This window comes from Coptis chinensis, chromosome 7 (genome assembly GCF_015680905.1).
Source record: "Coptis chinensis isolate HL-2020 chromosome 7, ASM1568090v1, whole genome shotgun sequence".
Lineage (NCBI taxonomy): Eukaryota > Viridiplantae > Streptophyta > Magnoliopsida > Ranunculales > Ranunculaceae > Coptis > Coptis chinensis.
Genome location: NC_141462.1, coordinates 85,559,040 through 85,573,526, shown reverse-complemented (window position 1 = coordinate 85,573,526; position 14,487 = coordinate 85,559,040). Strand labels below are relative to the sequence as shown.

At 41.2% G+C, this 14,487-nt stretch overlaps 1 protein-coding gene across 1 annotated transcript; it reads right to left on the bottom strand.

Moving 5' to 3' along the window:
- Nucleotides 1–952: 952 nt before the first annotated feature.
- On the bottom strand, nucleotides 953–1,435 carry LOC147489547 (uncharacterized). Its single transcript, XM_086574677.1, has one exon. It carries the CDS (start codon nucleotides 1,433–1,435, stop codon nucleotides 953–955), a length of 483 nt encoding a protein of 160 aa, XP_086430803.1.
- Between the last annotated feature and the right edge of the window lie 13,052 nt (nucleotides 1,436–14,487).

Below are 14,487 nucleotides of genomic sequence, written 5' to 3'. Positions count from 1 at the left end.
TAAATGACAAGAGTTCATGGCCACAAGTCTGGTCCATAAGTCGGTCGATTCTAGGTAAAGGGAAGCTATCTTTAGGCATTTCCTGGTTGACATTAGTGAAGTCGACGTATAGGCGAACTGTGTCATTATTTTTTGGGACTGCTACTATGTTAGCGATCCAGTCTAGGTAATCAATTTTTCGGATGAAGCCGACTTGCTTGAGTTTGTCGACCTCATCATTGATTGCTTTTTGAAATCTCAGGGATAGCTTCCTAAGTCGTTGTCGAACTGGCCTAGCATTAGGGTTGACATTTAACCTATGACATGCCATACTAGGATCTATACAAGGTACATCGATGTACGACCAAGCAAAAACGTCTTTATTCAATGATAAAAAGTTTACAAGGTGTGCTTTGAGTGTGGGGTCAAGGTTAGCCCCTACATAAACAAACTTGGGATCGTCTTTTGTTCCCAGGTTCACTCATTCATTTTCTTTAGTTTGAATTGCTGCATTTGAAGTGGAGGCGACCTCCGTTGATTTGGTGTTTGTGGTAACGACAACAGGGGCTGATACGACTTCTGTGGTCATGACAACAGGGGCTAATGCGACCTCTGGGATCTTGACTGGTGGACTAACAGGAGATAGGACGACCTCTAGGATTGTGACTGGTGCATTGACAGGAGCTGGGACGACCTCTGGGATCTTGACTGGTGCATTGACTTTTTTGATAATGCCCCAAACATTCTGCTTTGGTACTTTGGATTTGACTTCAGTGATTAAATCTTTGGCCATCGTGTAGCTGGTGGGCTCGCTTTTAGTGTTGATAGAAGGGCCAGCAGACTTGCTCATTGAGAGGATCTGATTGTAGTGATAAGCCTCGAGCTGATTGCTGTGAAGCTCCATCATACCCCTAGGGCCAGGAAAGCGGAGTACCTGATGCAGTGTTGATCGTATAACTTGCATTTGGTGGATCTAATGCTGTCCTAGGATGGCATTGTAGGATGAGTGGATGTCAAGAACGCTGAAACACGTATTGAAGCTGACTTTGTCCTCCCTGGATCCAACGGAAACTAGGAGTATGATGTCACCAATTGGGTCAGCTCGGGAGCCATTGAACCCATAGAAAGGGGCTATTGGATCTATGAAGACCGATTTGGGAAGGTTCATCTCTTTGATGGTATGATAGAACAAAATGTCACACAAACTATTAGGATCTATCAGGACACGTTTGACTGTCCATTCGCTGGTTTTGACACAGACAACTAGGGCATCATTATGAGGGAGGCAAACCTTGTTGAGGTCGGCCTCTGTGAAAGTTATATCACCTGAACTGTGGCCTGAACTGTATGGGGTAGGTGCGGCCTGTGAAGAGAACTGGTAGACTTCTTGGAGAGTGCCTACGCACCTCCTTTTTTCTCTAGAGGATGTAACGAAATCATCCTGGAAAGTTGTCATATGTATCGTTCTGTCGTTATCTTTGTCTGACGAGTGCTGACGGCGTTCATGATGGGAGCGGTCGCTGGGGCATCCTCTGCTACGGGAGCAAGCTTGGACACTATGGCAATTATGGCGAGTTGGAGATCTACTAGGTTCTCTGTGAGCCATGAGCTTATGGCGCAGGTTGCCATCAGCGATATTGGTATAATGCTGGATATGTCCTGACTCGATGAGGTCTTGGAGGTAGTGCTTGAGCCCTCAGCACTCATCGGTCTCATGACATTTTGCTTGGTGAAAGGCACAGTAAAGCTTTCCAGGTTGATCTTCTAGCTGCCGCACGTCAAGTAATAGCTAGCTCTCTTGATCTTTTCTAGTATGTAACTGGGAGATCGGGTGAGTACAGCGAACTCACGGCTGTTGCTTGGTCTGTTTCCAGTCTTCTGTCCTTGCTGTCTGGGTCGCTTTTTTGAAGTGGGGCATCGTCATAGATCACTACCACTTCTTGTTCTTCTGTTAAGCCATGACGTTTCAGGCCTTCTTGCAACGTGATGTACTTGTCTACTCGAGCGTACAACTCAGACAAAGTTTCTAGATGTTCTTTCATGAGCGATCTGGAGAGCGCTGTGTTGCGCACTCCCCAGGCATTGGAGAATGCCAATGTTGCGAATGACTCCTTGAGGCCGCTTTCCATGCCAAGTAGTTTGGTTTTGGACCGACCTAAGAAGGCGCGGATGGTTTCATCTTCGCCTAGTGAGAACTGGAATAGTGAATCTAGATCTGCTTTTTTACGCCTGTTATGAATGTACTGGCTAGTGAATAGATCGGTGAGATGTTCGAACTTCTTTATCGAGTCCGGCTCAAATGAAATCTAGAGGGGAAGGTTTACTGAGTACTTCAGCAGTGAAAAGGGATGCGCAGTACGTCTTGAGCATCTTCTGAACGATCTAGGTGGCGTCCTTCTTGACTACGCTCTAGTCTATTCTTTGTGACAGTTTATTAATCTGCTGATTAACTTCGTTGATACTGTCCTCTACTAAAGCACCAGGTGGAGTTTGCGCGTCCACTTGTGCTTTCAAAGCAACATTCTCCTACCTTAGTAGGGTGATGTGCTAATTCATTGTACCTAATTGACTTGTTAAGCCATGGATTTGAGCTTTGAGGCTTGCCATGCTTCGTGGGCTTGAGTATTTTGTTTTTGTAAAGTGGTTTCTCAAGAAATCGAGACCACAGATGGCACCAATATAAATGTGTTATTTAGTTTCACCTAATAAATGTAACTAAGGGGTAACGGGTTTGGAAATGGGAAAGACCGAGTTCGTTATTAAGCAAACCGCCTATGTATCTATCTCTCATTTCTGGGGGGAGAGTAGAATCAGGTCTGGCGTAGTTCATGTAAGGGGTATTTATAGCTGGTGAACGTGGAGATCTATCCAACATGTGTACTGACAAACACAAATGTATGGTTGAGATTGAGAAGGAGTGTTGGAATGGTGTTGGTGGGAATTCTGTAATGAAGGGGAGTGGTTACAGTGGTTCGTAATTTGTGGTAGTGGAATGTGTAAGTACAACTTTGGCAATGATTGCTTCTAGAAGATAGGCTGTGTCACGAGATAGAACGCTCTACGTGAGGATGTGCAAGCTGATCTGTTCTATAGCAATCTTGTAGCTCGGGTGTGAGAACTAATGATGTAGGTCGCTCTGAAGGTAGTTCGAGGAACGAAGTCAGAGGTCGGTATGGTATTTCCGCTATGCTGGACACGTGCTTGATATTCCTAAATGAGAATATCACTCCCTCACAATAAGTGTGTGAAAATTACCCAATTGAAGAAATGAAAATATAATGTTTTGCTTCTCTGCAACCACTTGATGGCATCGTGGCTTTCTCTAAACTCTGAAAGTTCGAAGGTCCAAAAAGGGAGACAAGGATCAAAATATAGTACTCTTCATCTTAAATTAGCACTATGTATTTACTGTGTAATCAACTCATAAGTGTTGACTGTTAATCCACTATTTTGAGTGAAATACAAAAATGATACAAACCTGATGGGCTGATAGGCAAAGTTTATAGTTTTGATATTGTTTTTTTTTCTCCTTAGCTGATTTATTACTAGTATTTGTCTGTGCCGTAGTGATGACGGTGGTAGGGATGAAGCAAGAGAGTGATGAAACATCTCGCAAAAGAGGGGATACTATGGACCTGTTTGAGATCACTAAAACAACATACCACTAGATAACCCCATATTTGTCTACGTCATAAGCCTAAAAATCAAAGTTAGAGGCTTAGAGCCATAGGATGAAAGCCCTGCAGGACCCACACTTTCCTTTTTTTGTTGTATAGATTTTTGTATTTTTATCAAAATCAATCATTTGTTAACTTAACCGAAAGAAAATCAGTGGTAATTACTATTACTTATGATTCAATACTATAATAATTAATAAATTATTACTAGTATATACAAGCACTCTACGTCCGCTCTCAAAGGGAGAGCTTCTCAAGTTAGGCGCTTTGGCACTTCCGCTCTCGCTCCCGCTCCCGCTCAGTGATCTGGTGACTAAGGTTTTGTATCTTCCAATGGTAGTGTGTAGAAGATATGGGAAAGCAAGTTTTATAAGAGAACACTGTGAGGCGACAAACATGGATGCTGTGAGGGAGTAATATACACTTCTAGTAATATTAAGCACGCGGTCCAAAGACACCGTGACAAGAATATATCGCCTACCCGACTGTGTCTCCAAGATTAGATTACTCTATGGTCATGTGACCTCATCAGCACCCAGAACGCTACCCCCTCAGACTGGCAAGCGTCCAGAACGCTCATATTGTCTATCACTTCAACGGCTAGTAACGTATGGCCTGACTGTCACCTTAAAGACCGGAGCTGAAGATGCGCTCGCTATTACTCTATCGCAGGACGCCTTTATGGCTCTTTAAGTGCCATCAAGTCCAGAACTTGATTGGATGCGGGAAAGGGGGAGGCGTGAGTACCCTCACCTATATAAAGAAGAGGAGGAATTATGTTTGACCTAATTCAAGTCCCCCCAGAGAGAGAACTTGATACGTAAGCAGTTCGTCTATACGAACTCGGTTAATCCAATCCAATCATCCCAATCCCTTTATCGAACCTACATTTGTAAGGATTACCAAAAACATCCTTTACATTGGCGCCGTCTGTGGGTCAAATTACTTGAAAATTCATCTACTCAAAATTTCCATTTCTTCCAACCATCTTCATAGAATCATTATTTTTCAAGCCCACGAAGCATGGAAAGCCTCCAGGATCAAATGAAGGTCATGGCCGTACAGATGGGAACCATGAATGATAGCATCACCCTCTTACAGCATGAGAATGCCGCACTAAAAACTTAGGTGGCATCCCAGAACCCCAATGGAATCACAGATGAAGACGACATTAACAAAGTGAATCAGGAAATCAACGAGCTGTCCCAGCGAATTGACCAGAGTACTATGAAGAAGGACGCCACTCAGATCGTCTAGAAGATGCTGAAAACTTATCGAGCATCCCTATTCACACTAGAGATACTCAGTAAACCATCCCCGCGCGATTTCATATAGCTGCGCTTCGCGATGTATGATAGAAGTTCTTGTCCCGGTCAACACGTAGCTCGCTACATCCAGAGCCTCGCACTATAGTGCGCAAGAGTTTGACTACTTGCAGTGCCGCCTATTTCCTGCAAGTCTGAAAGAAAGAGCTCTCGACTGGTTCTACTCACTGGAACCGAACTCCGTCGATAGCTTTGAAAAGCTAACTGATCAGTTTGCTAACCATTACATTCACAACAAACGTAAGAAAACCGATGTAGACTCACTCTTCATGCTGTCTCAGAAGAAAGACGAGTCAATTCGTTCCTTCTTAGGACGATTCAAGACATGCCTGCTATCCATAGAAAGCGACCTCCAAGAGTCCTTTGCAACCTTGGCATTCACCAAGGCAATCTAGAAAAGCACCTGCTATACAGGTAGCTCATGAAGGAGCATCCTGAAAAATTGGAAGACTTGTACACTCGCGTGTACAAATATATAAAGCTACATGAAGCTTTAGATAACGATGGTGAACAAGAGGAAGTTGCAACAATCTCAGACGCTGACCCGTCCTCAAACAAATGACCTAGACCTCAGGGACAGAAGTTTGGTACCAGGATGCACACGAAGTGCGAATTCACTGTGTTGACAAGATCTCTAATTAAGCTACATACTGGAGAAAATAAAATCAGTGACCTACTACCGACCTGAGGTAAAGCGGCCAGAAGACACACCAGGAAAGTCATACTGCGTTTTCTACAAAGCAAAGTGCCATGAGACCAACGACTACCGCAGACTTAAGCACTACCTCCAAGACCTCATTGAGGCATGTCATATCAAGCACTATACTGATATAGCCGATGGCAACCTGCACCATAAGCTCATGGCTCATAGAAAGCGAAGCCGATCTCCACCACGCCACCACCAACGACCTCGTTCACATGCTAGAGGACGCTCCAATGAGCGTTCTCGCCATAGATGCCGCCAGTACTCTTCTGATAGGGAGAATCACAAAATAATCAACATGATCACATTCTAAGACGACTCTGTCATGTCCTCCAGGGATAAAAGGAGACAAGTAGGTGCTCTGTATGAGGTCTACCAGTTGTCCTCCCACGCGGCTCTTGCCCCAAATGCAACGACCTGCAACTCAGGAGATATCACTTTCACTGAGGCCGATCTTAACAAAGTGTGTCTCCCACACAATGACACCCTAGTGGTCCATGTCAAGATCAGTGACTAGACTGTCAAGTGTATCTTGATCGACCCAGGCAGTTCGTGTGACATCTTATTCTACCGAACTCAGAAGGAGATGAACATGCCCAGGTCAGTCATGATCTATCCAATAACCCCCCTCTATGGCTTCAACGGATCACGAGCCGACCTAATAGGAGACATCATTCGACTTGTCTCAGTTGGGTCGCACGAAGACAAGGTCAGCATCAACATGCGCTTCAGCGTTCTGGATGTCAACGCGTCTTATACTGCTATTTGAGGACGATGTTGGATCCACAAGATGCAAGCAGTTCCATTAACACTCTATCAGGTTTTACGGTTCCCTAGCCCTAGAGGCATGATGGAGCTTAGAAGTAACCAGCTCAATGCCCACAATTGCAATCAGATCCTCTCAGTCAACAAGCCTACTGGGGTTTCACTCAAAAATAAGGGAGAGATCGCTAAAGCTAAGCTGGCAGAAGACTTCATCTTTGAGGTCAAGACCCTGACCAAGGCCCCCCGAAGTGAACTGACAAAGGAGAACAGTAGGGGATCAGTCCAAAATGCCCCTCTAGAAGCTTAGACTCTAGAGGTCGCCCCACCCCTTCCGGTCAAGGAGACACCACCAGAGACTAAGACCCCAGAGGTCGCTTAACCCACTGAGGCAACTGCTCAGACTGAGCTGAAGGAAAAGGTCAACTAGGAACTGAGAATGACCCCAAGTTCGTTTATGTAGGAGCTAACCTTGATCCTACTCTCAAGGCATAACTTGTATGCTTTTTATCATTAAATAAAGATATTTTTGCTTGGCCGTACATCGATGAGCATGGAATTGACACCAATATTGTATGTCATAAGTTAAATGTTAACCCAAATTGTAGGGGAGTTTTTGAGTATCCCCTGATCTTCTTCTGTGTCTTGTGATCTAGAAGCTTTTACTGAGTAGAGAAGGGATGAGATGATTGTGAGTTCAGGGTTCAACCGCCTGGCAGTTACCTACGTATTTCCTTATTTATTTAGGAGAATCAAACCCTATTTTGCATCGTTCCAAAGAGCGAATCCCTATGGTTTATATAGGAAGAGCTACGATAGTCCTAGGGTTAGGACTGTCCTCACCGCTTGTGAGTTTCTTTCCATCTTTGGACTCTGCCTTCCTATTAGGATTCCTCTCCTTATGGAAGTCTGAATCTAGACCATATCTTATGAGAGGTAAGTTTCCTTGTTGATTATAATGTCCCATCGTGTATGGGAAGATTATATCTAAAAGGTAACTCCTAAGATATATCATCATGATTCCTTCCTTATCATCATAGATCGCCATCTTTAGTTTCCTTCTGTTCAGGAACTGTCTATATCAGTTCCTAATGACTTGAAGAACTGTTATACTTAGAGTCGGTTAGCCATGTGCCTAGCGCATGTCCACTAAACAGTCGTGCTAAGCACGAGATCACTTATTCACATAACTGATCCGATGGTCCTCGTCTCATTCTGGACATCTATAGTCTTAGGTTATTTCCCAAACACGTGTCATCTATTCAATGACGGGAAATCTCCCTTACACAAATGCTAAACTAGTTCGCTAACGACCTAGGAAACTATCTCTTAGGTTCAAAAAAGCAATAAACGACGAGATCGACAATCTAAAAAAAGTAGGCTTTATTAGAAAAATGGAATACCCCGAGTGGATTGCTAACTAATAAGCGTAAAAATTAATATTTCTACTCCGAATAAATAATGAATATCAAACGGAAGTAAAACTAAAACTTTTACGAAGACAGTTCTTATCAAAGATTTCTACTCTCGATACTATTGAAATAGAGTTAGAATAGAAGATCCGTTCCACTCCTAGTTCTTTAGTATTCAATGTTTTCTAATATTGCGGATCTATCCAAAGTCTAATGAGAGTAATGGTGGGATTATACTACGATGCAAATTCAAATAACAAGATACTAACTATAATGATTCAACTACGAAATGCTACGGAATACTAAGGTTTGAATCTAGATAAAGAATTAGGGGGATTGAATCCACCTTAACTCGACTTAATCAACTAACAAAGATTCGTCGTGATAAAAATTTCAATGCTTCGCATATAAAAATGGTAATTCTAATCCCTAATTATACATGACATCTCTACCAATTAATAACTAGCATCTGAAGCAACCAAACCCATTCTCATGGTGAACTAATTACTTTCTAGAATTGAATAGATTATCACGACGATTTCTAAGTTAACAAAGATCAAGCTTCATCAAGGCTTCTTCAACCCCCTCTAATGGAGGTTTAGCCTAGAATCATTATGCTATCATTTCCATATGAAATTGAATTACACATAATATAAAGATTCTAACTTTATTAAATTCAACTAAACAATAATTGAAATCTAAATTAACAATTAAGAAATCATTAAATAACAAGAATTGAAATTAGATCTAAGCAATTTTAAATAACAAAATCAAAATTATCAAGGACTAACTATTTTATTTATCTAATGAATGATAACCAATGATTCCAATAACTAATTTAAAACAAGGAATAAAACTAATTGTACATCAGGGGACACAAGCTCGTGGAAATGTTTCAACCATTGGGCATTGACTTGAAAGGTGTTGTTGTCCTTAGGATTTACCAAGGTGATTGCCCCGTGAGGGGTGACTTCAGTAACCAGAAAAGGACTAGACCAACGGGTTTTTAATTTCCTTGGAAAAATATGTAGACGAAAGTTGTAAAGTAAGACCTTTTGACCTACCACAAACTCTTTGCACAAGATTTGCTTATCATGAACACGTTTCATGTTAGCTTTATAATCCTTCACGAGATCATAATAATCGCTACGAATTTCTTCAAGCTCATTCAATTGCAACTTGCGCTTGACACCAGCCTCATCAAAATTGAAGTTAAGGCTTTTTATAGCCCACATAGCACGGTGCTCCAATTCAATGTGCAAATGACAAGGTTTCCCAAATACAAGTCTAAAAGGAGACATAACTATAGGAGTTTTGAAAGTAGTCCTATATGCCCATAAGGCATCAGATAGACGCTTTGACCAGTCTTTCCTATCAGGATTTATAGTTGTTTCTAATATCTTTTTGATTTTCCTATTAGAAACTTCTACTTGTCCGCTAGTTTGTGGATGATATGGAGTTGTTACCTTATGCGTAACTCCATACTTTTTCATGAGAGATGCAACAACTCTGTTGCAAAAATGTGTTCCACCATCACTAATGATGGCTTTGGGAATGCCAAATCGACAGAAAATATACTCTTTAACAAAAAACACAACTGTCTTATGGTCATTGTTATGGCAAGCCATGACTTCTATCCATTTAGAGACGTAGTCCACGACAACTAGAATATAAATGAAACCGTGGGAAACTAGAAAGGGACCCATGAAATCAAGGCTCCCATACGTCAAAAATTTCTACCACCATGATTGGATTTATGACATCATATTACGCTTCGTGATTCGCCCAAGTTGTTGGCAATGAATGCACGTCTTGCAATGCACTTGGGCATCTTTAAAGAGAGTAGGCCGGCCAATAAAACCCACATTGAAGAATTTTAGCAGCTGTTTTTATACCACTAAAATGGGCACCACATTCTTTGTCATGGTAGAATGAGAGAACTTCATTATATTCCCATTGGGGAATACAACGACGAATAATCTGATCCACACAATACTTGAAAAGGTAGGGCTCATCCCAATAGTATAGCTCAACTCTGGCCAAGAACTTCTTACGTTCATTTCTTGACCAATCATAAGGAATAACATCAGATGCTAAATAATTTACAATGTCAGCATACCATGGTGCAGAAAAAATAGCATACAGATGCTCATCAGGAAAAGAGTTCGGTATGGACTCAGAATCACTATCATCATCGTTTGTAAGTCTAGATAAGTGGTCGGCAACTACGTTTTCGACCCCTCTTTTGTCTTTTATTTCTAATGTGAACTCTTGCAAGAGAAGAATCCATCGGATTAATCTCTATTTAGCATCCTTCTTTGCGAGAAGGTACCTAAGGGCTGCATGGTCCATGTAAACTGGAGTCTTAGAACCAACCAAATAAGGAGAAAACTTATCTAAAGCATAAACAACAGCTAAGAATTCTTTTTCAGTAGTTGTATAATTCCTTTGAGCATCGTTTAGAGTTTTACTAGCATAATAAATAACAATGAACTTATTCTCTAGTTTTTGTCCCAAGACAGCACCAACTACATAATCACTAGCATCACACACGAATTCGAAAGGTTTAGACCAATCGGGAGGCTGTAAAATGGGTGTAGAAGTTATGGCGGCTTTTAAAGTTTCAAAAGCTTGTTTACAGTTAAAATTAAAATCAAAGATGGCATCCTTTAAGAGCAGATCAGTTAACGGCCTAGCTATTTTTGAAAAATCTTTGATAAAGCGCCTATAAAAACCTGCATGGCCTAGGAAGGCTCTAATATCACGGACAATCCGTGGTATAGGTAGAGTCGCTATCTTATCTAGTTTGGCCTTATCTACTTCGATGCCATCATTAGATATAATGTGACCTAGTACTATGCCTTTTTTTTTACCATGAAATGATATTTTTCGCAATTTAAAACCAGACTCTTCTCTTCCTACTGTGTCAAAACCTTAGACAGGTTAGACAGGCAGTCAGTGAAAGAGTCTCCATAGATAGAAAAATCATCCATGAATATTTCCATGAAACGCTCTACCATGCCACTAAATATATGAAGCATACACCGCTGGAAGGTACCATGAGCATTACAAAGGCCAAAAGGCATTCATTTATAGGCGTATGTTCCAAAAGGACATGTGAAGGTAGCCTTTTCTTGGTCATCTATATCAATAATAATTCGGAAATAGCCAGAGTAGCCATCCAAAAAGCAATAAAAAGCATGACCAGCTAGAGGTTCAAGCATCTGATCTATAAAGGGTAAAGGAAAATGATCCTTTCGTGTCATGGCATTTAAACGTTTGTAATCAATACAGATCCTCCATTTCATAGGACCATGCGTGGCAACATATTCACCCTTGGCATTACGTACCATGGTAATCCCTGATTTTTTAGGAACTACATGAATGGGACTTATCCATTCGCTATCAGAGATTGGGTATATGATACCCGCATCGAGTAACCGTAAGACCTTTTCCCTGACCACCTCTTTCATGGCAGGGTTCAAGCGACGCTGAGGTTTGCTAGAAGTCTTTGCGTTATCCTCCAAATGGATACGATGAGTGCATACATTAAGGTCAATTCCCTTAATGTCAGGTAGGGACCAACCAATCGCAGAACGATGTTCCTTAATCACCCTGATCAAACGTGTCTCTTCCTCTTTAGATAACAGAGAAGATATTATTATCGGATGACTTCCATCCGGATCAAGTTGAATATACTTTAACTCAGGAGGAAGAGGTTTAAGCACCGGGGTGGAAGGAATATCGATAAATGCTTATGGGGTGTCCTCATCTTGAGTAATGAATACTTGCTTAGGCAGCAGGTCTTCAAACTCTGTAGATGGAGCAACAGAAGGGTCTACGATAGGTGTAGACTCGAAGATGGTGTTGACTTCCTCTAAGTAGGAGTCATCGGCGAAATCTGAACTTCAAAAAGACAGGAATTTATGCATTTGGTTTTCTAGAAATGTGTTATTAAAATAATCTTGAGCTAAGCTCTCGATCATGCTAATCTCCCCATCTATAGACGAATCTGGTAACTGTTTTATCATTTTAAAAACATTTACCTCAATAGAAAGATGGCCAAAAGACAAGGACATCGAACCACCGTGGTAGTTTATGAGCGCGTTGGCAGTTGCCAAGAAAGGACGCCTTAAAATGATTGAAATAGAGTCGTTAGCGACTTCTGTATCATGGATAACAAAATCAGCATGATAGTAGAAATCATGGACCTTAACAAGCACGTTTTCAACCACACCCTTAGGGTACTTAATACATCGATCTGCTAATTGCAACGTCACTTTAGTAGGTTGCATCTCTTGTAAACCTATTTGTTTGTATAGATACTATGGGAGTAAGTTAACACTCGCCCCCAGGTCTAGTAAAGCGGTTGTCGTGTGTGAATCTCCTAAGGTGCATTGTACAGTGGGACGACCAGGGTCCTTGTACTTAACGATTCCATTGTGTTCCGTTAAAGTTTGAAACTGTTCAGTTAAAAATGCGTCTTTAGGAATATTTGCCTTACGCCTTTTAGTGCACAACTCTTTGAGAAACCTAACATGGTGAGGTAATTTTTTAATTGCTTCGAGAAAGGGTAGATTAATAGTTAAATTTTTGAAAACTTTCTTAATCTCGTCAAAGTTTGTATCTCTGGTTAACATAGCTAATTTCTAGGGAAACGATGGTTTCTCTCTATATTTAGCGTATGGATCAACTTGATGTCTAACATTTGCTTTCTGTTTCTTAGGTTGTGGTTTAACTGGTACCTCTACAAGGGTAGGCTCTTCAGTTTCTATTACGGTATCTAGTTCAATCTACGGTGTAGGGACAACTGGTGGGGTAACGATAGGCTTAGTTACTTTGTTATCAACCACTCTCCCAGAACAAAGAGTGGTGATGGCATTTAGCTCACCCACGTTTGCATTTTCCGTACTAGTATTACCATTCACCTCAAAGGTTGTGTTTATTGTTTTAGGATTAGCTATCGCTTGACCTGGAAACACACCTTTGGGTTGTACTTTCTCTTGAGCTAACTGCTGTAAGGAAAGTTGGATGGCTTGTAAAATTTGTTGTTGAGATTGCATAAAGGTATCGAAATGATCCGGTTGTGGAAGAGTGTTAGCTATAGGTTGTGTGACAGGAACTATGTCACGTTGATTATTAATGGGTGGATTTTGATAGTTATTTACCAGAACAATACCTCTATTAGCATTATAATTATTATTGTTATAATTATTATAATTACCCTGACCTTGTGCTTGACCTTGTCGTGGTTGCTCTTGGTTGTTATAATTATTATAATTACCCTGACCTTGTCCTCGTCGTGGTGGAGCTTGGTTATAATTGTTTTCTTGCCTAATATTTTGATTATTAAACCCTGGAGGTGTTACTTGTTGATTATTTCTCCAACTGAAGTTGGGGTGTTGTCTCAAGGGGCGTTAGGAATAAGATAACTATTAATTGAGCAAACGTTATCTTGTTGTAATATTTGTTGTTCGTAAACGAGAGGACAATAGGAGTCGGGATGCTCTGGATTTAAATAGAAACTACATGGATTGGTGTTGACATTCATGATGGGAATAGGCTGGTGTTGACTACCCCCCCAGTTATTATTACGCTTAGTTTGATCTTTTAAAAATTTATAAGCCTCTGAGGCTCCCTTACTTAGGAAACTACCTCCATTCATTATGTCAAGGACTTCTTTATGGTGGTGTAAAAGTCCTTTGAAAAAGGCACGAACTAACGTGTCTTTCGCGAGGTTATGGTGTGGACACTCTATAAGAAGATCGGTGAAACGATTCCAAGCCTTTGAAAATGATTCATGAGGATTCTGTCGAAAGAAATGAATCTTGGAAAGCATTTCATCGGTCTTCAGTGGTGGGTAAAAATGTTCCATAAATAGTTGAACAAGTTTAGCCCACGAGTCCACAGAATTAGGCGTTTGGGTAGTTAACCAATACGCCACCTTATCAGCTAAAGTGAAGGGAAATACCCTCAGTTTAATTTGTTTAGCACCAACTATAGGATGGTGGAATGTAATAAGGACTTGGTCAATCCTACACATGTGCTGATAAGGCTTTTCATGGTCTAACCTATGAAAAACGGGTAACAAATTAAATATATTTAGGGTGATTCGGAAATCCCCCACTGGGTATGAGAGAACGATGCAAGATTTAGGGTTATTGTTCAAGGCTTTGTAAAAGTCAAAGAGAGGAGACTCTCTTTCTTCAGCCATTACTTCAGGTGGTGTGTGTGGTATATTAGCTAGAGGTGTAGTGAGTGGTATACTAGAAAGGCATGTTTGTTAACGTTGCTAGTTGATTACGTTAGGCGTTTTTCTTCGGCCTGACCTTAATCTTATGCAAGGCTAAGCCAATCTTAACAAAACACAACAACACTCCAAACAATCCTGATATGCTAGTATGAACCTCTAACAGGAGATGCGAGGTGTGGAAGAGGAAAGTACCTGAATGCCTCCTTGCTTTGCTTATGAATAACATCTTGTTTACGCGTGCTCAGTGTGTATAACAAGTTAGAACACTGAAAACCTTGAAAGAAATGGAAGTTTGAAACAAACCTGTGGAAATCGGGCGATGTCGTGTCGGGGTCGGCGCAGTCGCTTCGATAGGCCTAAGTAGAGCTGGTGGCTT